This window comes from Hyperolius riggenbachi, chromosome 11 (genome assembly GCF_040937935.1).
Source record: "Hyperolius riggenbachi isolate aHypRig1 chromosome 11, aHypRig1.pri, whole genome shotgun sequence".
Classification (NCBI taxonomy): domain Eukaryota; kingdom Metazoa; phylum Chordata; class Amphibia; order Anura; family Hyperoliidae; genus Hyperolius; species Hyperolius riggenbachi.
In genome coordinates this window covers 89,745,367-89,770,012 of record NC_090656.1, presented here as the reverse complement: position 1 = coordinate 89,770,012, position 24,646 = coordinate 89,745,367, and the positions used below count along the sequence as shown (strand labels likewise).

The 24,646-nt window shown below is 47.2% G+C and overlaps 1 protein-coding gene across 3 annotated transcripts; it reads right to left on the bottom strand.

Moving 5' to 3' along the window:
- Positions 1-853: 853 nt before the first annotated feature.
- Positions 854-24,631, bottom strand: TMEM138 (transmembrane protein 138). Of its 3 annotated transcripts, none has more exons than XM_068261339.1 (5): positions 24,373-24,631; positions 8,549-8,695; positions 8,287-8,458; positions 4,708-4,783; positions 854-1,245 (listed from the first exon to the last, which is right to left on the bottom strand). In XM_068261339.1, exons 1-5 carry the CDS (start codon positions 24,378-24,380, stop codon positions 1,133-1,135), a joined length of 516 nt encoding a protein of 171 aa, XP_068117440.1. In that variant the 5' UTR covers positions 24,381-24,631; the 3' UTR covers positions 854-1,132. The 3 variants fall into 3 exon arrangements, with proteins under 3 accessions (XP_068117440.1, XP_068117441.1, XP_068117442.1); XM_068261340.1 differs by having other exon boundaries at positions 24,408-24,630; XM_068261341.1 differs by having other exon boundaries at positions 24,412-24,630.
- Between the last annotated feature and the right edge of the window lie 15 nt (positions 24,632-24,646).

Here is a 24,646-nt window from a genome sequence, read left to right as displayed (position 1 = left end):
AAATGTCATTTTACAGAGTTTAAAAAACATTTTACTATGAATTTGTAAATTCGATTTTTCCAAAAACTACAAGATCTTTTTGAATATATATTTTTGACTTGTTACCACTATTCCCCTCCACATACCTAGCGATTTTGGTGACAATAGCTTGTATGGGGCTTTGCTATTAACCGCTAAAGTCAGCAGTACTGACTTAAATACAGAATTACAGGCAAGGGTGAAATTATGAACCCATAATAATGGAATTACGATTTTTTCCAAAATGCATTATGATTTTGCAGATTACAATGTGAAATTATGATTATGCTAAATTTGTGCTCATCCCTACTTTACATCTTCCTGATATCACTGCATGCATTGCAAGGTGCATGTGCTGCTACTGCTATTTTTGCTAGATTCAATGTTTATATCAAATGTAACGTCCAATCTACTGAAAACTGCACGGTGCAAATCTACCTTAAAGGGAACCAGAGACGCCGGCCATAGAAAAAGAAAAAAGATTTCATACATACCTGGGGCTTCTTCCAGCCCCATAAGCCTGGATCGCTCCCACGCCGCCATCCTCCGCTTCCTGGATCGGCCGGTACCGGGTCCCGTCACTTCCGGCGGACGCGGCCAATTGTCCGCATGATCAGGGGCTCCCTCCATATCCTTACGCGCGTGACTGCGCAGTACGCAGTCGCACGCGTAAGGGTATGTCGGGAGCCTCTGTGATGCGGACAATTGGCCGCGTGCTGCCGCCGACTGGCCGAAACTACGGGACCCCGAACTGGCTGATACAGGAAGCGGAGGACGGCAGCGTGGGAGCGATCCGTCCGTATGGGGCTGGAGGAAGCCCCAGGTATGTATAACTTCTTTTTGCTGGCGTCTCTGGTTCCCTTTAATGTGCAAGTGGTCAGCAAAACACACCAAAAAGAAGTACTTACCATTCTCCACTATCCAAAACCAAAAACATTTTGGCTAAATGTTCTATCGAAAGCCTTTCTTATGGTTTGTGTACAGAGCACTTCCTAATCAAACTACTTAGTACAAAGAGTCACTGCTGTGCCCCACGTCTACAATTATCATGGTAGCAATCTGAAGACATGATAATGACCAAGACACATGTAATGTCCTTTACAGATGTCTGGGCTCAGCCTCGAAATCGTGCAAATTCACTGCGTAGCCAGAGAGAGTCGTGATAGTAACGTGAATCCCCCAGACTCAATGCCGTCCTCTTGTAGAAGTAGAAATAGAATACAGCCACTGCCAATGGAAAAAAAAAACATCACCACAACTTGCATAATATTCAAACAGAACAGACTCAAGGATAGAGCATGGTTATGGATGGTCAGAAAAAAAACTGATATGTTCTAACTGGGGGGTTATTCAACAGTGCAATGGGAAAATGCAGTTTTTCTCTCCCTTTTTTAAGTGCATGATAAAAAAAAAATTGAAATAGACAATGGGATCAAAATTAAGGCTGCTACTGCATAGCTAACTGGTACATTCGCTATAGCTACATCTTTATCTGAAATTAGGCAACAAAACTACAGTAGCTGAATTTCAAGTTAAAAATAGTGGCCACATGAATTAGGTTATACAGGCTGAGTGTCAGTTACCTCTGACATCACATGCTCCATTCTATACTCCTACATGCTGTGCAGTGCAAAAGGCAATATTAATCTGTGTGTTCTAAAACTTTGTAACAGTCTCTCACTATAGGGTGATCATTCGTGCAGCATTTTTTCACAGTTAAGGTTGGGGAGGTATTCCTGGCTGCAGTCTAGTAGCAGTATTAGGCCTGGTTCACATTGTACCTGATCCGGGACGGATCCGACAAAACGGATCCGTTCTCCGTTCAGTTCGATACGTTTCCATACGTTTTGTTCACGTTTTACAACCATTTTGCATACGTTCTGTTCCAGTACAGTATGAACGAAAACGTATGGTAAATAGACAATGGGGAAGAGAAAGGGGTTGGCCAGGATGGGGTTGGAGAGGGGGATGGTTTCAGTAGTTGTTTTTATCTATTGAGTTGTAGTTCTGTATGGGTGATGTGGCTTGTAATGGGCCTATGTTGCTGGGCCTATGCAGCAGACAGCCAGCCTGGAAAGTTGCTGTGTCTGGCGTGGTGTGCATCGATCTGTGCCCCGGAAGTAGAGAAAATCAAAACAGGAAGTGATCTTTTGGTACGATTCAGGTATGTTTTCTAGCCAATGGGATCAGTATTGTCCGTTTTCCATTGAGATACATTGCGTTCAGGTCCGTGTCAGTTCCGTGAAAAATGGTACAGGTTGGGAACGTCCTATCAGTTTAGCGGAACGTAGGAAGCGGATCCGTTTTAAAATACCAATGTGAACTTTCCCAATGAAATGCATTGCATCCCTCCACAGATGCGCTTCTACGCTCCGCTTAACGCTACGGTTTTTATGCAATGTGAACCAGGCCTAAATATAAGCTTTGACACAATAAAGAGGAATACGAAAAAAAAAATCATAGTCCTTAGTAAAATGTAGTTGTTCCTTCAAGACTGATGATTGAAGTGGACACAGGACAGAAAGAAAACATATTGAAATGCACCCTGTATGTATTTAACTACCTGACGACCGTGTCACGCCAATGGGCGTGAACGCGGCGGCAGCCTCAGGACCGCCTAACGCCAATTGGCGTCAGGTCCTGGGGCCGGCTACTGCAGGAAATCGCACACAGGGTGTGCGCATATCTCCTGCTTGAGGGGCGGAGCTCCGCCCCACCCCGCCTTCAATCTCCGTTCGGCAATCGCCGCTCGGGCGACAGTTAGAAGGCGTATTCGCCGTCTAATTAGCATGTACAGCGCTGTACTGGGGACAGCCGTGCGACATGGCTGTCCCCCTGGGGCACAAAAGAGAGATCGGCAGTGATAGGCTGAAGCAGCCCATCGCTGTGATAGGCTGGCTGGGGGAGGGAGAAAAAATACATATTTATAAAAAAAAAAGTGACTGTAAATATTTATAATAAAAAACTAAACAACTGGGGAGCGATCAGACCCCACCAACAGAGAGCTCTGTTGGTGGGGAGAAAAGGTGGGGGGAATCACTAGTGTGCTGTGTTGTGCGGCCCTGCAGCTTGGCCTTAAAGCTGCAGTGGCCATTTTCACAATAAAAGGCCTGGTCTTTAGGGGGGTTAATCACTGTGGTCCTCAAGAGGTTAAAGAGTTTAGCCTGTCTAATTCCCCTTCATTTGTGTCTAATCACAGGTTGTGATTTGATCCACATGACTGCCATGGCAGATAAGTTCATTTGAAAGCACAGGATGTTAACAATATGTCTGCTTCCATGGATTAGGAAATAGAGACAGTGCAAATTTATTTTAGGATTTGTATGAGCTGCAACAAAGAAATGTTTTTTGTTTAAAGGTTATTGGAAGCTAAAGTTCCTCTTAGTTTAATAAATGTTAGCACTTGTCTTGGATGCAGGGCATGCATTTTTCAGTCTGGCAGAGGCGGTGTATGCCTGTGCGATTAACCATTCAATTGCAGCATGTGTTTAGGGATGCGCAGCCTTTCCCCCCACCTTTCCTTAACTTTGTAACTATGTAACTGTCAGGTTAACTGCTCCCAGCACCTCCTTCTAAGTTTCCTGTTTGCATGATAAGTAGTAGCAGATTTGCATATGATTTGCATCTGAATTGAATGCGAAGTGTGCAGAAAATCTATTTAGGTGCTACACACTGAGCTGGTGATCATTTCAGATGCAGCCTTAGTGGTATGCGCTGGCGGTCTCCTCGTTATTATGCTTTTGTTTATCTTGTAGAGCAGAGAGGAGTTCTGAGTTCAGGTCCGCTTTAACAGAACCCACTCTTTCACAAATGTTTATAGAAGCAGTCTGCATGGCTAGGTGCTTGGTCTTATTCATCTGTGGCCATGGAACTGATTAGAAAACTAATGCTGGGAATACACGGCTCGATTCTGAGCCATTTAGATGGCTCAATAGATAATTTCTGACATATCCGATCTCTGGCCCGATCGTTTCCGCGCTCGATTCGGCATGGAGGACAATGGGAAAAGATAAGAAAAATTAGCGGAAGATAAGAGAATTGCCTGCAGAATAGAGCACGGAAAATGACCGGGCGCGAAATCGAGCGGCAAAATCGAGCCGTGTATGCCCAGCATTAGATTCAATGATTTTGAAAGCATTCCAAAACTTTTGGCAATACAGGGTAATTCGCTACTGTGCATGCTCAGAACGCTCCTGACGCTGGGAGCGCGACCAGGGTGCGCGCGGCTCATGACAACTGGCGGCGACAGCCTAGCTTTGCGGGGGTCGTCGCCAAGGCCGGGAGGGAATCAGGAGGACGTCGTGTGCACAGTAGGAGTCCAGGGGGCTGGAAGAAGCCCCAGGTAAGTTAAAATCCTTTTTTTTATTTTCCTCAAGATTCCCTTTAACACGGCAGCTTGTCAGACATGATCCAATCGTGGAACAGTCTTTCTTTCTAGTAAAAATTTATTTCAGGGACAAGTATGTTGGAGTTGGCCAAGCATACATTACTATTACCAGATTGAATCAGGCCATTTACAATCTGGTTCCTCTATCGGAGTTATTTGAAAATGCTCAAGGAGCTCATACATATAATTGTTTCCAATCTCATTCACCTAAAAGAGTTCACATTGGACAATGATCATCTATTTCTGTGCAATGGTTCAATATCAGCAAAAGAAGAAGACCCAACACCAAAATAAGAACTCACCCACTCTCTGCAGAACAAACAATGCCAGGAGTCCATCTGACCAGATGAAGACATTCTCACTCTTCCAGCGAAGGTTCTGAGCAGAGAATATAGTACAAGATATTATACAGATTACCGAGTCACTTAAAGGGATACTTAAGTTAAAAAAAAAGTTACAGTATTTTACTTGGTAAGATGTATAATTAATTGTTCCATGTCTGTTATTTTCTTTTCATATTCCTTTGTATGATGCTTTCACTGTTAATGAGACTTCCTGTTGGGGGGGGGGGGGGGGGGGAATAAGCTGATCTGAGGAAATAGACACTTCTTTAGTGACTGTGTGCACATTTCTCTATTGCCCTCTGTAATTATTTTTAGGCTCGGAGTTCCCTGAAAAAAAATTAAGTATGGAATCGCATTGTGTCAGACGGCACTCACCATACACACCATAGAGACGGGGCAGCTAGGATGAGAGTATTGAAAGGGGTTGCATGTTTCTGCTGGATCACATAGAGGTGAGTTTTTCACCCCCTCTATGTGCACCCTGCATGGGGACGGGGCACCCTCTCTGGCTCCCTGTACTGGGAAGGGGGGTCTCTCTTTGGCTCCCTATACTGGGGCCCACTCTCTGGCTACCTATACTTGGAGGGGCCTTCTCTAGCTACAGCTATAGTAGGTGAGCCTGGTCTGGCCAGTCTGTCTACCTACAGTGGGAGTGTCCTCTCTGGCAACCTATACTGCAGGGCTGCCTGGCTACCTTTACTGGGGTGCCCCCTCTGGCTACCTAATACTGGGGGTATCCTCTCTATGCTTTTTGGCCTAGAAACAGCCCTGGAACACCTCAGCACCTATCATAATATCGCTGTGCTCCCATATACAGTACATTAAAGCGGATCTGAGATGAAAAACAAACTATAGCAAGTAACTTGTCTATATATCTTATTTAAAGTTTAGATAGTTTACACAGCAAATCTAGCTGCAAACAGCTTCAACAGAATATGATTATTTCTTCCTGTGATACGACAGCGGCTATATTCTGTTTGTAAACATTACACACAGGCAAGCTGATCTGCATCTCTAGCCCTCAGCCTGTGAAAACCTAATTCCCCCTCATCCTCTGCCTGTGAAATCTCTGGCTAGTAACACCTCCCCCTCCTCCTGCCCAGACTGAGCTCCCATAAGCCCTTGCTACTGTCTGAAAATGCCAAGGCACTCTAAAAAGCTGTGGGCGAGGCTTGTTTAGTTAATAGGGAATTAGAGTATTAACCACCTTAGCGGTATGGACGAGCTCAGCTCGTCCATTACCGCCAGAGGGTGCCGCTCAGGCCCTGCTGGGCCGATTTACATGAAATAAAGAGCAGCACACGCAGCCGGCACTTTGCCAGCCGCGTGTGCTGCCCGATCGCCGCCGCTCTGCGGCGATCCGCCGCGAGCAGCGGCGAAAGAGGGTCCCCCCAGCCGCCTGAGCCCTGCGCAGCCGGAACAAATAGTTCCGGCCAGCGCTAAGGGCTGGATCGGAGGCGGCAGACGTCAGGACGTCGGCTGACGTCACTCCGCTCGTCGCTATGGCGACGATCTAAGCAAAACAAGGAAGGCCGCTCATTGCGGCCTTCCTTGTTTATTCTGGGCGCCGGAGGCGATCAGAAGAACGCCTCCGGAGCGCCATCTAGTGGGCTTTCATGCAGCCAACTTTCAGTTGGCTGCATGAAATATTTTTTTTTTTATTTAAAAAAAACCCTCATGCAGCTGCCCTGGCGATCTTAATAGAACGCCAGGGTGGTTAAAACAAAAAAGTATTTGGCTTGAGGAATGCCCTATAAACTATATGAAAGAAGCACAATTATGCAATGAGTAAAATTTATCTCGGATCCACGTTAAAGAGCCCCTTTCATGCAATACAAACACAGATGGACAGCTAGAAAAAAAAGCCGAATTATTTTTTGCCCAGCCCACAATTCCTGAGTTCATTAAGCAGCTAAGCTTGCTAAAGAGCTCAGAACATGCCCATTTTCAGGCAATGCTCTGCACATAACTCAGGTACCCTCCAATAATTCACATCAATACTTTTCTCATTTCTGTCTAAACATAATGAACATGGGCAAGTAATTTTTAGAAATGGATATTGAAATATTTGACAGATGATCTGAACCTCATTCTTTAAAGATTTCAGTAAACTTTTGTTTTTGCTCACTTAAACTTCAAGGAAATAACAGGCAAAATGCAAAAAACAGCTTTACTTACCTGGGGTTTCCTCCAGCCCCAGGAAGCTTATGTGTGCCCCGTCACAGCTCCATTCTCAGCAGGTTACCCGGGGAGAAAGAATTCTGGATACAACTGCTCTGTACTTTACAGAAGTTTTTTTTTTTTTTTTTTTTAGATATCGGTTTCCGACTGTTTGGCCTTCACCAGCAGGAGGGTTGTATTTCATATGGAGTATAGCTTGTGGGAGTGACAAGGAACACTACCCAGTTAAGGTGTATTCTCTGTAGTTCATGTCTTGGCAAGGATTTTCCATGGTGAGGTTTTTGTGGGGGGTTTTTGCTTAGTTTGTTTGAGATAAGTGCACTGTGTTTGACCTCAGTCAGCAGAACTCATTGTACTGTAAATTCTTGGGATGCTTTTATCTCTCTCCACTAGCAGAAAATATAAAAACTGAAAGCAAAAGTCCTCTGTTATTGTCTTACACTGCCTCCTAGTGACAAGTGGCCATAAATACACATTACAGCAGTACTAATTAGAAGCAGGGAAATGTAACAAATAAAAAATGTGCAAAAATAAATTGACCTGGAGCACTTACAACCCTCTAAATTGGCTGCTAAGTGTTAAAACATAAGGAAATAGCAGGCCATCCCTTCTACCAAGTGTCCAGAAGGCAAGACCATAATGCATCACTTCAAGTAACACTAAAGCAAAAAAAAAAAAAAAACCTTGTATGTATAGTACGGATAATTCATAGAACATTAGTAGCAAAGAAATGAGTCTCATATTTTTATTTTCAGTTATATAGCTTTTTTTTTTCTTTTTTTCCATAACATTGCATCATTCTCTAATATTTGCAGTTTACAGACTACACTCTGCATTTTAAACTATGAAACAGAGCAGAGCTAATGACCCTTTGAACTTTACTGCAGTAAAATCTTATCTGAAGTTATCTTTCACTGTAGCCAACCAAATTAGTCAGAGAACCTCAGAGAAGCTCTTTAGCATAGATAAAAAGTGAAGTTTCTTAACTCTTCCTGTACTGGAAACAATATGAGACTCATATCTTTGCTACTAATATTCTATTTCTTAGCTGGACTACACATACAATTAATTATATCATAAATGTATTTTCACTTAAGATTCCCATTCAGGACAGTGAATGGAGCCATGCAAATCATTCATTTATGCCTCTGTAGTCTGAGCATGAAGTCCTAAAATTCAGCATGCTGATCTTTTTTGGACACGTGCTGAAAATGGTGACTTCTAAGGTACATTATGGTGGGAAGCTATTAGGTTTCCTTTGCTCTGTAATATAACATGCTAAGTGTGTTTTATAAAGCTAAACTGGTACCCTGTATCATTATACCACTTAGAAACATCACAAGGGACAATCCTTACCATAAGCCAGACGTGTAATGCTACACTGAGGGCCAAGTGCAGAGCACAGAGGATGACTGTGGCCTGGAATCGCTGGCACAGCAAGCCCAGCAGTCCAGCTTGGAAAACAAAGGTGTTGAAAAGCATAAGGAACAAGACAATTGCTGCAAATAAGATGCCCACATCCTGTAATCTGTAATGACAGAGAACACAAAGGTAAATGGAATACATTGCTGCCCCCCCCCCCCCTCCCCCCCAAAAAATGAAATAGATTGTTACTAACATAAAGAGCACAAGCTGAATAACTGGAGCTGATCGCAGCAATTCTGAGAATGAATTTACAAATAAGTCATACAGGAGGAGCAGAGACTGCAGAGAAAGCACCAGGCTGTAGTTCCCAGGCTGTAGCATCCTCCACTGCCAATGTGACCTGGAGAGAAAGAAATATTATTATCACACAAGAAACCACATGGGTAAGGAACATCCAATCACCAAATAATGTCAGAAATGGGAAACACAGAGCAATGAGCTGAACTAAGAGTGGCTGGCCTGATACATGCAGGCAGTGGTCTGTTAGGAGGCACCATGAAGTTACTAAATCATAACACAGTAAAGAGGAGAGTGAAGGTGCGTACATATGCTTTACTAAACTCGGCCGAGGCAGCTGTGCATGGCCATCTCAACTGAGAATTGTAAGGAAACGCGGAAATGCCGCCGTCTCTCAAGGTGAGGCGGCTGTTTCCGCGTCCAGCATGGCGTCACAACGCGGAAAAAACGCTGCATGCCGCATAGGCAGTGCGGCGGAATCCGCATCAGAGGCGGCCCCCGCACTAGATACATTGCATGACAGTACTGGTGTGGCTGGGACTGATAGTCCACCAAGATTCAGACTTACACGCGCGCGAGCAGAGAGGCAGAGTTTAAATAGCAGTTAGAAGGGTGTCGGCTGACCAGCTGGGTCAGCTGACAAATTCCACTGCTCTCATTGGACCAGCAATTAGGGAGGTCCTGGAAAGGTCCTAGAGTATATATACTGCTGGTTGTTCACTTGCTCTTTGTCTGGCGTGCGATCACATATGTGGGAGCACCCAGATCCGTAGTCAGATCCTTAAGTGTGCCGGGACCAGCTGGAGCTGTAATCCTACACTTAGCTAGATTATTGATAGCTAAAGTACTAGTTTGATTGTGATTTTCTGTTATGACTTTTGCCTGCCTCGACTATCCTCCTGAACTCTGACCTTGTACCTCGATATTTCTGATACTCTGTTGCCGAACCTCGGCTCGTTCCTAGACTCTGTTTCTGCCTCCTGATTTTGTACCCTGATATATCTGATACCCCGTTGCTGAACCCTGCCTGTACTTTGACTCCGCCTTTGCCTACTGTATTTGTACTTTATCTGTCCGTGTGTGTACGACCTGGCTTGTCTGACCTCGAGAACCGACCTCACGATTGGAGGCGGTTCCCAGTCCTGTTAGTGACACTTCTTCCTGAGTGTCACTCTCGGACTTTCCTTCCTACTGTCAGTCTGACTCCTCCCGTCTTGGAGAGCTCAGGTCTGCGGAAGGAATCCGTGCAGTTCTCCTTGCTGCACTGAGGCCTAGGCCTCCTAGTGTTACTGTTACACCAAAACACTACACTCTACTCAGGCGAACAGAGGTTAGTTTGTATATCGGATTATCGGTGAGACTGCAGATCACTTATAATCTTGTATATATCAGTATTTCCGGCGATACTGCAGATCACCGGTAATCAGATACTCTCTGCGCCCACCGATCGTTACAGAACGCCAGACCACAAAAACGATGGAATCACGCACTGATCCTCTGACTGTGCTTGCCACTTCGGTGGATAACATTCATCAAGCACTGGGCCAGCACAAAGCCTTAATTGATGCCTTATCAGGCTCTGTGAAAACCCTACAGACGTCAGTTGATTCAGTGCGATCCCCTCCTAGTGATGACATACGTATGCCTGTACCTGATAAGTTTTCTGGCCACAAGACTTCCGGAATTTCAGGAGTAGAGTGTTGTCATATTTCGAGTTGAGACCCCGATCCTCGGGGACTGAGGCCCAACGGGTCATCTTCATTAAAACCCTGCTGACTGGCGACTCCCAGTCCTGGGCATATAACCTGCCTTCTACCGATACAGCTCTAACCTCGGTAGAGGAATTCTTTAAGGCTATGGCCGTAATTTACGACGACCCTGACCTTGCTGCATCCTCTGAGCGGAAGCTCAAACTTTTGCGGCAAGGCAGAGGTTCGGTTGAGGATTATGCGGCAGAATTCCGCAGGTGGTCAGTCACTACTAGATTTGACAACTTTGCCTTAATGGATTACTTCTTGTCTGGGTTGTCAGAGGAGGTCTCCGACTTAATGTTAACCGTGCCTGAGCCCAAGACGGTTGATGAAGCCATATCATCGGCCATTCGAGTGGATCGCAGGTTGCGCCACCAGAGGCAGGCTAGGGGCAGTCACCGTGTCAGGGTGACATCGTACGCGGCACCATCCGCTACACCCCTAGTGACACCTTCTCCGCCTGTCTCACCCTCCCTGGCCTTGCCACCGCCCGAACCAATGCAGATTGGTCGGTCAAGGCTGACCCAGGTGGAACGAAGGCGGAGAATGACAGAACAGCTGTGCCTGTATTGTGCAGCAGCAGGGCATAGAGTGCGAAACTGCCCTAACAAGTCGGGAAACGAGTTTGCCTAGGAGTAGTGGGGGGTGACACCCTGGGCACGCAAATTGCACCCCTTAAAGAGAAAAAATTACTTCTCCCTTGTACGGTTACATGGGAGGATAAATCTGTATCCACTGAAGCCTTTATTGATTCTGGCTCAGCGGCTAATTTTATGAACTTCGAATTTGCTCAGGAGTTGGGCCTCCCACTCACTCCTGTGAGACCCCCCATTCAGGTTACGGCAGTGGACGATTCCCCTCTGCAACGGAATCGTGCCCTGTCACAGACTCCGATGGTGAGACTTACCATAGGGGTTCTGCATGGGGAAGAATTACAATTTTTTTGTGCTGCACATGTCAACCTCCACTATTATCTTAGGCATGCCGTGGTTGCAAGTCCATTCACCGCACATCGACTGGGCCACGGGTCAGTTAACCTCCTGGTCTCCCCATTGTTTTCATCAGTGTTTGGGGAAGCTAACATTGGGGCAAACCAGAATTCAGGTGGAAGGGGTACCAGACCAGTATGCTGAATATTCTGATGTTTTCTGCCCTAAAGCTGCCGATAAATTGCCTCCACATCGCCCTTTCGACTGTCCCATTGATCTCCGTTCTGGTTGTGTACCCCCCCCCCGGGGTCGTTTGTACAATTTGTCGGGGCCCGAAAAATTGGCGATGCAGGAGTACATTAGGGAGAATCTGGCCAAAGGCTTTATTCGGCCGTCCCGGTCGCCTGCTGGGGCAGGCTTCTTCTTTGTAAAAAAGAAAGACGGAGGTCTGCGGCCTTGCATTGACTACCGCGGTCTCAACAAGATTACAGTAAAAAATCGCTATCCGCTACCCTTGATAGACGATCTTTTTACACAAATCACTGGCGCCCAGATCTTTTCTAAGCTGGATTTGCGAGGTGCGTACAACCTGGTACGCATAAGAAAGGGCGATGAATGGAAGACGGCCTTTAATACACCAGACGGGCATTATGAGTACCTGGTAATGCCCTTCGGGTTATGTAATGCCCCGGCCGTCTTCCAGGAACTCATCAACGAGGTCTTCAGAGAGGTGTTGGGAAGATTTGTTCTAGTTTATCTAGACGATATTCTTATCTTCTCCAACAGTCTCTCTGAACATAGGACCCATGTGAGGTTCGTTTTGAACAGACTAAGGCAGAATCTATTGTATGCTAAGTTAGAAAAATGTATCTTCGAGGTAACATCTGTCGCTTTCCTGGGGTACATAATCTCTACTACTGGCCTGTCCATGGATCCGGCCAAGGTCTCCGCTGTGTTAGAATGGCCTCAGCCGGTGGGCTTGAAATCGCTTCAGCGGTTTCTTGGCTTTGCCAACTATTATAGGAGGTTCATAAAGGGGTACTCTACGGTGATTTCTCCACTTACCAGTCTCACCAAGAAGGGTGCAGATACCACTCACTGGTCTCCCGAGGCGTTACAGGCTTTTGCCACCCTGAAGGGCTTATTTTGTTCTGCACCCATCCTCAGGCATGTGGATACGTCTTTTCCTTTTATTGTTGAGGTGGATGCCTCAGAGGTCGGGGTGGGGGCTGTGCTGTCTCAGCGATCTGGCTTGCAGGGTAGATTGCACCCGTGTGCCTACTTCTCCCGTAGATTCTCCCCTGCGGAAAGGAACTACGATATTGGCAACAGAGAGCTCTTAGCCATTAAGTTAGCCTTCGAGGAATGGCGACACTGGTTAGAGGGAGCGGAGCATACGGTCACGGTTTACACTGACCATAAAAATCTAGAATACATCGAGGGAGCTAAGAGGTTGAGCCCTCGCCAGGCTCGTTGGTCATTATTTTTTTCTCGATTCTCTTTCATTATTACGTATACACCGGGTAGCAAGAACACTAAGGCGGATGCCTTGTCCAGGTGCTTTGAGTCAGAGACAGCACAGCCCTCCATTCCAGAGACTATTGTTCCCCAGAGGTTGGTACTGGCCGCAACAGAGACTTGGGAGGATTGGAAGGGGACTTTAATTCCCTTCCAACAAGACATCCCAGAAGGAAAACCCGCAGGGGTGCTGTTCATTCCGCTACCGTTCCGTCTCCAGGTTCTAGAGATGTTCCATACGCATAAAAATGCTGGGCATCCTGGAGCATCTAGAACACAGGATCTGGTAGCTAGATGTGCTTGGTGGCCTTCCTTGGCAGCTGATTGCAAGGAATTCGTGAGGGAATGTGCGGTTTGTGCTAAGAGTAAACCCTCCCGGCTGGCACCTGTGGGTACCTTGCAGCCTTTACCCACCCCGAGTGAGCCATGGACCCATTTGTCCATGGATTTTGTAGGTGAACTTCCCAAGTCAGAAGGCATGTCGGTCATTTGGGTGGTAGTCGACCGCTTCAGTAAAATGGCCCATTTCGTGCCCTTGAAAGGACTCCCCTCGGCCCAGGAATTGGCTGACCTGTTTATCACACATGTGTTCCGGCTGCACGGCATTCCTGAAAACATAGTGTCGGATCGGGGAGTCCAGTTCATTTCTAAATTCTGGAGGGCATTCTGCCAACAAATGGGCATGAAGTTGTCATTTTCATCGGGCTACCACCCACAGACCAATGGGCAAACGGAGAGAATCAACCAGTCTTTGGAGCAATTCTTGAGGTGCTATGTTGCAGAAACACAGAACGACTGGGTCAAATTTCTGCCTTTCGCGGAGTTCGCACAAAACAATTTAAAAAGCTCCTCCACCGGATTCTCTCCATTCCAGGTGGTGTCTGGAAGATTGCCCAAGTTCTCACCATTGCCAGTGGCCTCCTCTCCGTTTCCAGCTTTGGAAGCCTGGCAGAGATCTTTTAAAGATATTTGGCGCACGGTGAGAGATAATTTACGAAAAGCTTTTGTTAATCAAAAGGGTCAAGCTGATAAGAGACGTTCAGTAGAGTGGAGCTTCCAACCTGGAGACTTGGTTTGGGTGTCTACACGTCATTTGGCTCTGAAACAACCTTCTGACAAACTTGGTCCCAAGTTCGTGGGCCCATTCCCTGTGACTAGGAAGATCAACGATGTCACATATACCGTTGATCTTCCCACCAGCATGCGGGGAGTGAGGTCTTTCCATGTATCACTTCTCAAACCCGCAGTCCAGCTGGGTCCCACTCCTCCTCCTCCTGTCTTAGTCAATGCCCAACCCGAGTATGAGGTGGAAAAAATCATAGATTCACGTACTGTACAGAACTCGGTGCAGTATCTCGTACATTGGAAGGGGTACGGCATTGAGGAGAGGCAATGGGTACCTGGGAACCGCATGCATGCGGATGAGTTAGTGAGGGAATTTCATACGGTACATCCAGAAAAGCCTGGAAGGAGTTGTCCGGAGTCCACTCCTCGGGGGGGGGGGGGGGTACTGTAAGGAAACGCGGAAATGCCGCCGTCTCTCAAGGTGAGGCGGCTGTTTCCGCGTCCAAACGCGGAAAAAACGCTGCATGCCGCATAGGCAGTGCGGCAGAATCCGCATCAGAGGCGGCCCCCGCACTAGATACATTGCATGACAGTACTGGTGTGGCTGGGACTGATAGTCCACCAAGATTCAGACTTACACGCGCGCGAGCAGAGAGGCAGAGTTTAAATAGCAGTTAGAAGGGTGTCGGCTGACCAGCTGGGTCAGCTGACAAATTCCACTGCTCTCATTGGACCAGCAATTAGGGAGGTCCTGGAAAGGTCCTAGAGTATATATACTGCTGGTTGTTCACTTGCTCTTTGTCTGGCGTGCGATCACATATGTGGGAGCACCCAGATCCGTAGTCAGATCCTTAAGTGTGCCGGGACCAGCTGGAGCTGTAATCCTACACTTAGCTAGATTATTGATAGCTAAAGTACTAGTTTGATTGTGATTTTCTGTTATGACTTTTGCCTGCCTCGACTATCCTCCTGAACTCTGACCTTGTACCTCGATATTTCTGATACTCTGTTGCCGAACCTCGGCTCGTTCCTAGACTCTGTTTCTGCCTCCTGATTTTGTACCCCGATATATCTGATACCCCGTTGCTGAACCCTGCCTGTACTTTGACTCCGCCTTTGCCTACTGTATTTGTACTTTATCTGTCCGTGTGTGTACGACCTGGCTTGTCTGACCTCGAGAACCGACCTCACGATTGGAGGCGGTTCCCAGTCCTGTTAGTGACACTTCTTCCTGAGTGTCACTCTCGGACTTTCCTTCCTACTGTCAGTCTGACTCCTCCCGTCTTGGAGAGCTCAGGTCTGCGGAAGGAATCCGTGCAGTTCTCCTTGCTGCACTGAGGCCTAGGCCTCCTAGTGTTACTGTTACACCAAAACACTACAATCTACTCAGGCGAACAGAGGTTAGTTTGTATATCGGATTATCGGTGAGACTGCAGATCACTTATAATCTGGTATATATCTGTATTTCCGGCGATACTGCAGATCACCGGTAATCAGATACTCTCTGCGCCCACCGATCGTTACAAGAATCAAGCGTGTCTACCAAGCCCGTTAACAGATCTAGAACACATTAATTGATAGCAACTCCTGACCACACTGTTCCCCTCTTTAACCTCCTGAGCGGTCTGGACGAGCTCAGCTCGTCCATCACCGCCGGAGGCTGCCGCTCAGGCCCTGCTGGGCCGATTTTTATCAAATAAAGTGCAGCACACGCAGCCGGCACTTTGCCAGCCGCGTGTGCTGCCTGATCGCCGCCGCTCTGCGGCGATTCGCCGCGAGCAGCGGCGAAAGAGGGCCCCCCTAGCCGCCTGAGCCCTGCGCAGCCGGAACAAAAAGTTCCGGCCAGCGCTAAGGGCTGGATCGGAGGCGGCTGACGTCAGGACGTCGGCTGACGTCGATGACGTCACTCCGCTCGTCGCTATGGCGACGATATAAGCAAAACAAGGAAGGCCGCTCATTGCGGCCTTTCTTGTTTATTCTGGGCGCCGGAGGCGATCGGAAGATCGCCTCCGGAGCGCCCTCTAGTGGGCTTTCATGCAGCCAACTTTCAGTTGGCTGCATGAAATAGTTTTTTTTTTATTTAAAAAAAACCCTCCCGCAGCCACCCTGGCGATTTAATCAGAACTCCAGGGTGGTTAAAGGGAACCAGAGAGGAATGGGGGGGTGAAAAAAGAAAAAGATTTTATACATACCTGGGGCTTCTTCCAGCCCCATAAGCCTGAATCGCTCCCACTCCGCCGTCCTCAGCTTCCTGGATCCGCCGGTACCGGGCCCGTCACTTCCGGCGGACGCGGCCAATTGTCCGCATCACAGGGGCTCCCTCCATACATGTACGCATGCGGCTGCGCAGTTAACAGCCACATGCGTATCTGTATGGGGAGAGCACCCTGTGATGCGGAGAATTGGCCGCGTCCGCCGGCCGACCCTCGGCAATGACGGGACCCGGTGGCGGCTGATCTAGGCAGCGGAGGAGTGCGGCGTGGGAGCGATTCGTGCGTATGGGGCTGGAGGAAGCCCCAGGTATGTATATTGCATCCTCTCTGGTTCCCTTTAAACTTCCCACCACAGGCTGCTTTGTTCTGCACTGGACTGTCGTTCCTCCTCCCTTCCTCATAGAAACATAATCTTTGCTATGTTATATCAGAGTAAAGCATCTGTACAACACTGGACTCCCGAATGGTCGCCAAGGGGATTGAGTCCTGATCCCTTTGTGTTACAACCTTTGTGCATGGGTATGCACCTTGGTTTTAAGGTTCGACCAGGAGACAGATCTCTCTCTGATCAGAGAGAGATCTGTTGGCTGCCCATACACCATAGACCGCTTCCCGATTGATTGCAGCATGGAATCTCACAGGAATCAAACTTGGGATGCTGCATCAGCCACTGCACACCAAATGTGCCTCCATGGTGCCCGCGCATTAAAATATCTCACCTGTCTGTCTGCCATGAGTGTACAGCTGCTTTCATCCTATTCACGTCCCACATGGCTACCACGCAGAGCACATGTTTGATGAAACGTGCCAGTGCCATGGCAGACAGATGGGACGTGAATGGAAGAAGTGGGAGCAGCAGGACATTCACGGCAATGGGAAAGGTGAGAGATTTTACTGCGCTGGTACCGGGGGGGATGGGAGGGGGAGGATACGGCACATTAACACATCGGCCGAGAGTACCGTTGCGTGTGCTACCTGTCCTGATATCACACACCGTTACCGCTGCACAACCGATCACACCATGTTGGCCCTAGATTTTCCAGCTTGCTCAATTGATAATTGATACATTAGACACATTTCCGGCAAATAGTCGCTCAGGCATTCTTGTTGCAGCACCAATTTTCATCCAATTCAATAACTTTCGAATGGGATGGTTGATTGACAATATTACCATTACCAATTGGCAAAATCACAAGATGTGGCCACCTTTCCTAGAAGAAAGCCAAGAGATTAATGTTGATCCATTAATCTCTTGGCTTTCTTCTAGGAAAGGTGGTCACATCTTGTGATTTTGCCAATTTCATCAGATAAAATGCATTTCATCAGATAAAATGAATTTCCTATTGTGACCAGTGCCATTCTCCAAGACCAGCTCTTACCATATTCTGGCACTAACTTGACCTGATGAAGCAGGCATAAGGCAGATCAAATGCACTGACCTAACTGCTGTATAACAAAACCATTAATCTCATGACTTTTTCCAGAAGTTTAAGGCTACTTTCACACTTCATACATTGCATCGCTGTACTCTACCCCACCGCAGTTTGTTGCAAGGGCAATATATCGTAAGTCTAAGGAGGCTTACACACTATTACAATGTGGTGCAACAGAAGTAGTGAAATCGCCACAAGCCTGTCACAAACTCTGCAGTGCGTTGACACATGATCTGTGCTTACCGCATGTATTATGCATCCATGCATGTCTATGGCAACAAATGCTAAAACAACCAATTGCTATAAGCGCGGTGCATGTACAGAGTGACGGGTAATCTAAACTTATCACACTGTTGATGGGAGGCAGATTCATTTGTGTGCTAAGTTGTATGGCTCTGCAGCGAGCTGTAGAGCATTCAATTGTAAAAAATCACCTGGTCACTAGGGGGGTGTAAGCCTGTGGTCCTTAGGAGGCTAACTGAGTATTGCAAGGGGGGGTTTAATAGTTTAACTTACCTGGGGCTTCTAAACCCCCCCCCCCCCCCCCCCCCATCCTGTGTCCACGGGACAAAACAATCCTCTGGTCCCCCGCCATGCGCATCCTCGCTTACGTCGCTGGGAGCGTACTGCGGAGGTGCAATATGCATTAAAGTCGTAAAAAAACGGAAGTAAGCCATGGCGGGGGACCAGAAGATCGTTTCGTCCTGGCGAGGGCACAGGACGTCTGTGGGGGACAGGTAGATGCCCCAGGAAAGTTAAACTCTTTTCCTGGACCAAACATGGCGGCATACATATGGGTATAAGCCCCGCCCCCTGACCCCAATAGGACAGTTCACTTATAAATTTGAAGAAACCGCCCCCTCTCACCATTCTTTTTTCTGTCCTCGAATGGACAGGTTCACTGTGTATTGCTTTCTTTTGTTTATTTTTTGTTTTTTTTTTTTTTTTTTTTCCTATACCTCCATGTGCAGGGTAGCGGGTTCAGCCTCTCCCGCGGGTCTGTGTGGCATTGAGACCCCTAAACGGGGTTAATATATGCCTGTCCTCCTATGCTGGCTTTCCTCCGCAAGCTTCCCTGGACTGTCATGGTGGATTCGGCAGTTCCGATCGACTGCGCAGAGCAGGAAGGAATGCTACTCTCGCGATAAGCGAGATTTGCGGTAGGACGCTGTGATTGGTCGCCTGGGCGGTATAGGGAGTCCAGGAAGTGCCTGTAGCGTGGTTGGCGTGGATTCGCCGGGCTGCGGCGGTGTGGATAGCGTCTGTTGGCGCTGGAGTCACACCAACGGCTGAAGACCAGGAAAGTCGCATTAAGTCTCAAGGAGCAGGTAGGGTGCATTAAAGATGCACGATGTGATCCTGCGTTATGTTTATGGATATGTATGCAGTAGCAATGCTATGTGTAAGTCCTAACTTTAGGCTCTCCGTGTGTTTTCTCTTAAAGAGAGATGGAGGAGATTGACCATGAGGAGGAATTGCCCCTGGATAGGTAACAGGATGCTAAATGCAAACCTGGTGTCTGGGGGTTTTAAGCACAGGGTGTCTTAGTAAGTTTCTACACCTTCCTTGCACATGGGGGAGAAAACCTTTTCTCTAGGAATAAAAGAGTGCCTTGGTCTTCCTTTCTTCCTCTTATTTTGCACGGATACATTTTTAGTGGAATACATCTTTTTTGTTTCCACAGTCCGCATGAGGGAGGAAGCGGAGTGGTCCCCAAAGGTCCTCAGCCCCCTTCAAAGAAGGAGTCATCTAGATCTCGCTCCAGGGAAAGAAGTAGGAGGAGGAGGTCATCCAGGGACTACTACTACTACTACAGAGATCGTTCTAGGAGTCCAGGGCGTAGAAGATATTATGAGGATTCCTATAGAAGGAGGTCTCCCAGCCGTTATCGATCCAGAAGATCGGGATCTCGGCATAGACACTATCATGATAGTAGAGAGAGACTTTCGCCAAGACGGCCAGTTTCTCATAGAGACGATCATCATTATGAGAAAAGTCCAAGGAAATCCCGTAAGGACGGGGCAGTTTCCTCAGACTCAGGAGAAATTCAGGCGTTTCAGCCAAGGGCAGTAGATCAATGCTGGGCTTGTAACCAGCCAGCTTTGCCTGATAAAAGACTGTGCGACTCATGTTTTGTAGAAGCAGGAAGAGATAAGGACTCAGAGAACCTGCAAGTGCTATCTTTTATTCAACAAGCGGTCCAGGAGACCTTCCAAAAGATGGCCTCAGACCAGCCAGCAGCCTCTGTGGCTCCACCAGGGCAGACAGATGATGCCTCTGCTGGGCCTAGTGACTTACCTCCTGTTGGGTTTAATTTTGCCCTAGTTCCTGCCTTCTTAACTGCCATAAAGGCGGCAATTGAGTGGCAGGAGGAAGGGGATTCAAAGACGGAGCCCGATAAGTATTATCCTCATTTGGAAAAGCAACAGAATGCTTTCCCATTTATGAAAATCATAAAGGACATTCTATTAAAGGAATGGGAGAAAACAGAACAAAAGCCTTCATTAGCAAACAGGTTTTCAAAACTCTATCCCTTAAGACAGGAAGATTCCAGCCTTATTGACACTGCACCCTCGGTTGATGCCTCCATTATGCGGTTAGCAAAAAATGTGACCCTGCCTATGGACAACGCGGGAGCATTCAAGGATCCACTGGATCGCAAGATAGATACAGACACTAAAAAAGCATATATAGCCGCAGGCTCTGCATGTAGGCCGGCTATAGCCTTGACTTCCCTAGCAAAGGCATCACGAGTTTGGATCGATAATATCGAGTCAGCTTTGAACTCAGATGCAGACAAACACGAAATTATAAAGGCTTTAGACGAGCTGAAGTTAACCGGAGACTTTATGGGGGAAGCAGCCATAGACGTAATAAGATCATCAGCCAGATCTATGTTATACAGTGTAACGGCTAGACGTGCTCTATGGTTGAAACCTTGGTCGGCAGACCAGGCATCAAGATCAAATTGGTGCAAGATTCCCTTTGATGGGGCCCATTTATTTGGTCCAAAATTGGATAGTGCCATTTCCTTAGTGACAGGAGGGAAGACAGGGCTAATCCCTCAGGACAGGAAACAGAAGTCTTCCAGACAGCAGGCAAGATCTTTTTCTAATGCTAGATATCAGCAAGCAAGGTCTTATAGGCCTGGGCGCCAATTTGGAAGGAACTGGAGAGGAACCCAATCCACTTTCCTAAAGGACAAGCAGAAGGGCTCAACAGGGCCACAGCAAGGGAAAAAGCACTTTTGATGGTGCGTCCACTCAGGGGGGTCCAGTGGGGGCCAGGCTAAAACTCTACTGGAAAACCTGGGTGGAAAAGATTTCAGACCCTTGGGTGATCAGAACGCTGAAAGAAGGTCACGCATGGAGATTCAAGCAGAAACCCCCTTTGAACCGGTTTGTGGCTACAAGGATTCCATCAGATCGGGACAGGCGGAGAACCTTAAAGGATTATGTACAGTTTCTGGAAGAGGAAAAGGCTATAGCTCCAGTTCCAAGAAACCAGTATTTTTCAGGAATCTATTCTCCTCTCTTTCTGGTGCCAAAGGCATCAGGGGGATGGAGGCCGGTCTTAGACTTAAAATTCTTGAACAAGTTCATAAGAGTGTCTCATTTCAGGATGGAGTCTCTTCAATCAATAATACCGATGATATCGATAAAGGATTGGATGACCACGATAGACCTCTCAAATGCTTATCTGCATATTCCTATTCGAAAGGACTTCCAAAGATTCCTCAGGTTCTCAGTAGAGGGGAGGCACTTTCAGTTTCAAAGCCTTCCATTTGGCCTGTCAACAGCCCCAAGAACCTTCACGAAGGTCCTCTTACCGGTGATTGCTTCATTGAGGACACAGGGCCTAAAAATATTTCATTACTTGGACGATATACTGCTATTACATCAAAACCCAAGTATTCTCAACCAACATCAACATCTGTTGTTGGAGTATCTGCAAAAACTCGGCTGGATAGTCAACCTGGAGAAGAGTCAGCTGGTGATTTCCCAGGATATGGTCTTCTTGGGGGCAAGGTTCCAGACAGTACAGAACAAAGTGAGTCTTCCAGATCAGAAGATATCAGTGATCCAAAGGAAGGTGAGAAGTGCATTATCAGTGCCCTTTCTAACTGCGAGTCAGTGTCTGAGCCTGTTAGGAACTCTGTCATCTACCATTCCGATGGTGAAATGGGCTCATTGGCACTTGAGGCAGTTCCAGGTGTTTTTCCTGGAACACTGGAACAAATGGAATCTCAAGCAGACTTTCAAGTTGACATCAGATGTCAAGGAGTCTCTGCGATGGTGGGTCAAGGAACTGAACTTGAGGAACTGTCATCCGATCCAGCCTCCATTTCCGGTAGTGATAACCTCAGATGCAAGTTTAGCAGGTTGGGGGGCTCACTGCAAAGACAACTGGGTCCAACAGAAGTGGAAGGTACGTCAGACTGGAGTCCCATCCAATCTCCTGGAGTTAAGGGCAGCTTTCATGGCCTTGAAGGCTTTTGTACACCAGATAAGAGGAAAATCAGTACTTGTACAAATAGACAACATAACGGCAGTAGCCTATATCAGGAGACAGGGGGGGACAAGGAGTCCAATGCTATTGCAAGAAACAGCCAGAATTATGAGTTGGGCCCAGAGGAATGTGGAACACATATCAGCCTCATACCTTCCGGGGCAGGTCAACTTACTTGCGGATCATCTCAGCCGGAACTTTGTAGACCCTCACGAGTGGGTCCTGAACAATCAAGTTTTCCAGGAATTGGTCAGGAAGTGGGGATGCCCGCAAATGGACTTGTGGGCCACCCCACAGAACAAGAAGGTGCCGATGTTCTTTTCTCGTTATCACCACCCGTCTTCGGCGGGGGTAGATTGCCTGGTTCAGCCATGGACTTTTTCGATGGGCTATGCCTTTCCTCCGTTTCCCTTGATCACCAAGTTTCTACAGAGGTTGTGCAGGGAATCGTGCACGATCATTGTTATCCTTCCATACTGGCCCAGGAGACCATGGTTCTCCCTAGTGGGTCTCATGAGCATAGAGGAACCTCTGAGGCTACCTATAGCCCACAACCTTCTTTCACAGGGCAACTTGCTTCATCCGGAGGTGTCCAAGTTAAGTTTAACTGCGTGGAAGTTGAAAGGAAAAAATATGAAGATCTAGGTTTCTCAAGTAAAGTGGTGGATGTATTACTTAAAGCAAGGAAGCCTTCCACTAACATGACTTATCATAGGATATGGGGGAAATTCGCAGAATTCGCCTCTATAAATGGCTTTGAGGTACTAGCTCCTAGTATTCAGAATGTCCTGGACTTTTTACAAACTGGTGTGGAGAAGAATTTGAGTGTCTCAGCCATTAAAGTTCAGATCTCAGCCTTATCTGCTTTAACAGATTTCAAGTGGGCGAACCATCCGCTGGTGATTCAGTTTGTGCAGGCAGTTTTGAAGATACGGCCTCCTAGAAAACCGTTCTTCCCGAAGTGGGATCTTTCGCTGGTTTTGGAAGCACTCTCAGAGGCTCCTTTTTTTCCGCTGGATTCCATCACTTTGGAGGATCTCACTCTGAAAGTGGTGTTCCTTGTGGCGATAACCTCTGGGAAAAGGGTTTCCGACTTACAGGCTCTAGGCTGTTCCCAAAATTTACTGGAATTTTTCCCAGATAGAGTGATAATCAGGCCAGTGTTGGACTATGTCCCTAAGGTAGCCTCATCATTTCATGTAAACCAGGAGCTGGTGCTACCTACCTTAATGGTGGATGAAGTATGCCATCCCCTCGATGTGGGGAAAAACATCAGAGTTTATCTGGACACTACTGCCGCCATTAGGGCATCTGATCGCCTGTTTATTAACTTTAGAGGGGCGAGGAAAGGCCTTCCAGTTTCCACAAGGACTATCGCCTCTTGGGTAGTTAAGCTTATTCAAAAATGCTACCAGATCAAGGGACTGCCTGTCCCAAGAGAAGTAAATGCGCACTCGACAAGGGGAATGTCAGCATCCTGGGCATGTTTTTCTAAGGTCTCCTTGGACTCTATCTGTAAGGCAGCCAGTTGGTCTTCTGTGCATACTTTTATGAAACACTATCATGTTGATCCAGCATCTTTGACTTCTGTTAAATTTGGAGAAGCTGTTCTTTTGTGTAAATAAATTGTTCACTTTTGCAGTATTCCCTCCCTCTGTGGTGATTTTTTACATCCCATATGTATGCCGCCATGTTTGGTCCAGGAAATCGGAAAATTGAATACTTACCTTCCGTAATTTTCCTTTCCTGGATCAAACGATGGCGGCATACGAATCCCTCCCTCTTGTCCATTCGAGGACTGTTTTTTACCGAGAATGGTGAGAGGGGGCGGTTTCTTCAAATTTATAAGTGAACTGTCCTATTGGGGTCAGGGGGCGGGGCTTATACCCATATGTATGCCGCCATCGTTTGATCCAGGAAAGGAAAATTACGGAAGGTAAGTATTCAATTTTCCGATTTTTTTCCCGTGCTTACAGTACGCTGCACCCAATGGCGCAGTGTGATCATCCCCAGGCTCGCCTGCCGCAGGACGATCATACTGCTAGATGTGTGAAACTAGCCTAAAGCAACACTTGTCGAAGTCAGTGTTTTTCAACTTCAGTGTACAGGGCTATGGCATTGTATATACAATGGTTCTATTAATTTTGGGAAGTTGAGTTACTGCTGCACATCTACCGAAACTGCTCTCATGGTATCATAAAGCAATACACTCTATTACTCTACAGCTACCCTGGCACTACAAGCTCCAGCACAGTGGCAGGGCAAGCAGCTGGTACTAGTGGTTGTACAGTCACAATCTATGCGATGCATAGATGCATACTGAGGGGAAAGGGCGATCACATCAATAAATAGGAGTTATTACATCAGCATGCAGACTGAAGAAGAAGTTATACACACGGACAGAGAGAATGAATCCTGTATCCAAGGCCCGCTCTCTACGCCTTCGCCATCATCCGGCTATGCTTGTTGCTATGACAACAATTATCTCTAGCCACGTGATTCACTCTGCGGGCGGAGCCTATTGCTGTTCACGTAAATAAGACTGACATTTTTGATGTGGGCAGATGCATCTTTTTTTTTCTGTTTGGCAGAAACTTCCCTGAGAGGCTGTGCGACCCTCAGCTCATATATGACGT

Excerpts from the sequence above, each read along its gene's own strand:
- TMEM138 (XM_068261339.1), bottom strand. Across the intron at positions 8,459-8,548 it reads ATTCAGCTTGTGCTCTTTAT|ATTACAGGATGTGGGCATCT; the intron begins GTTAGTAACAAT and ends CTGTCATTACAG. Across the intron at positions 4,784-8,286 it reads CATTACACGTCTGGCTTATG|AACCTTCGCTGGAAGAGTGA; the intron begins GTAAGGATTGTC and ends TTCTCTGCTCAG.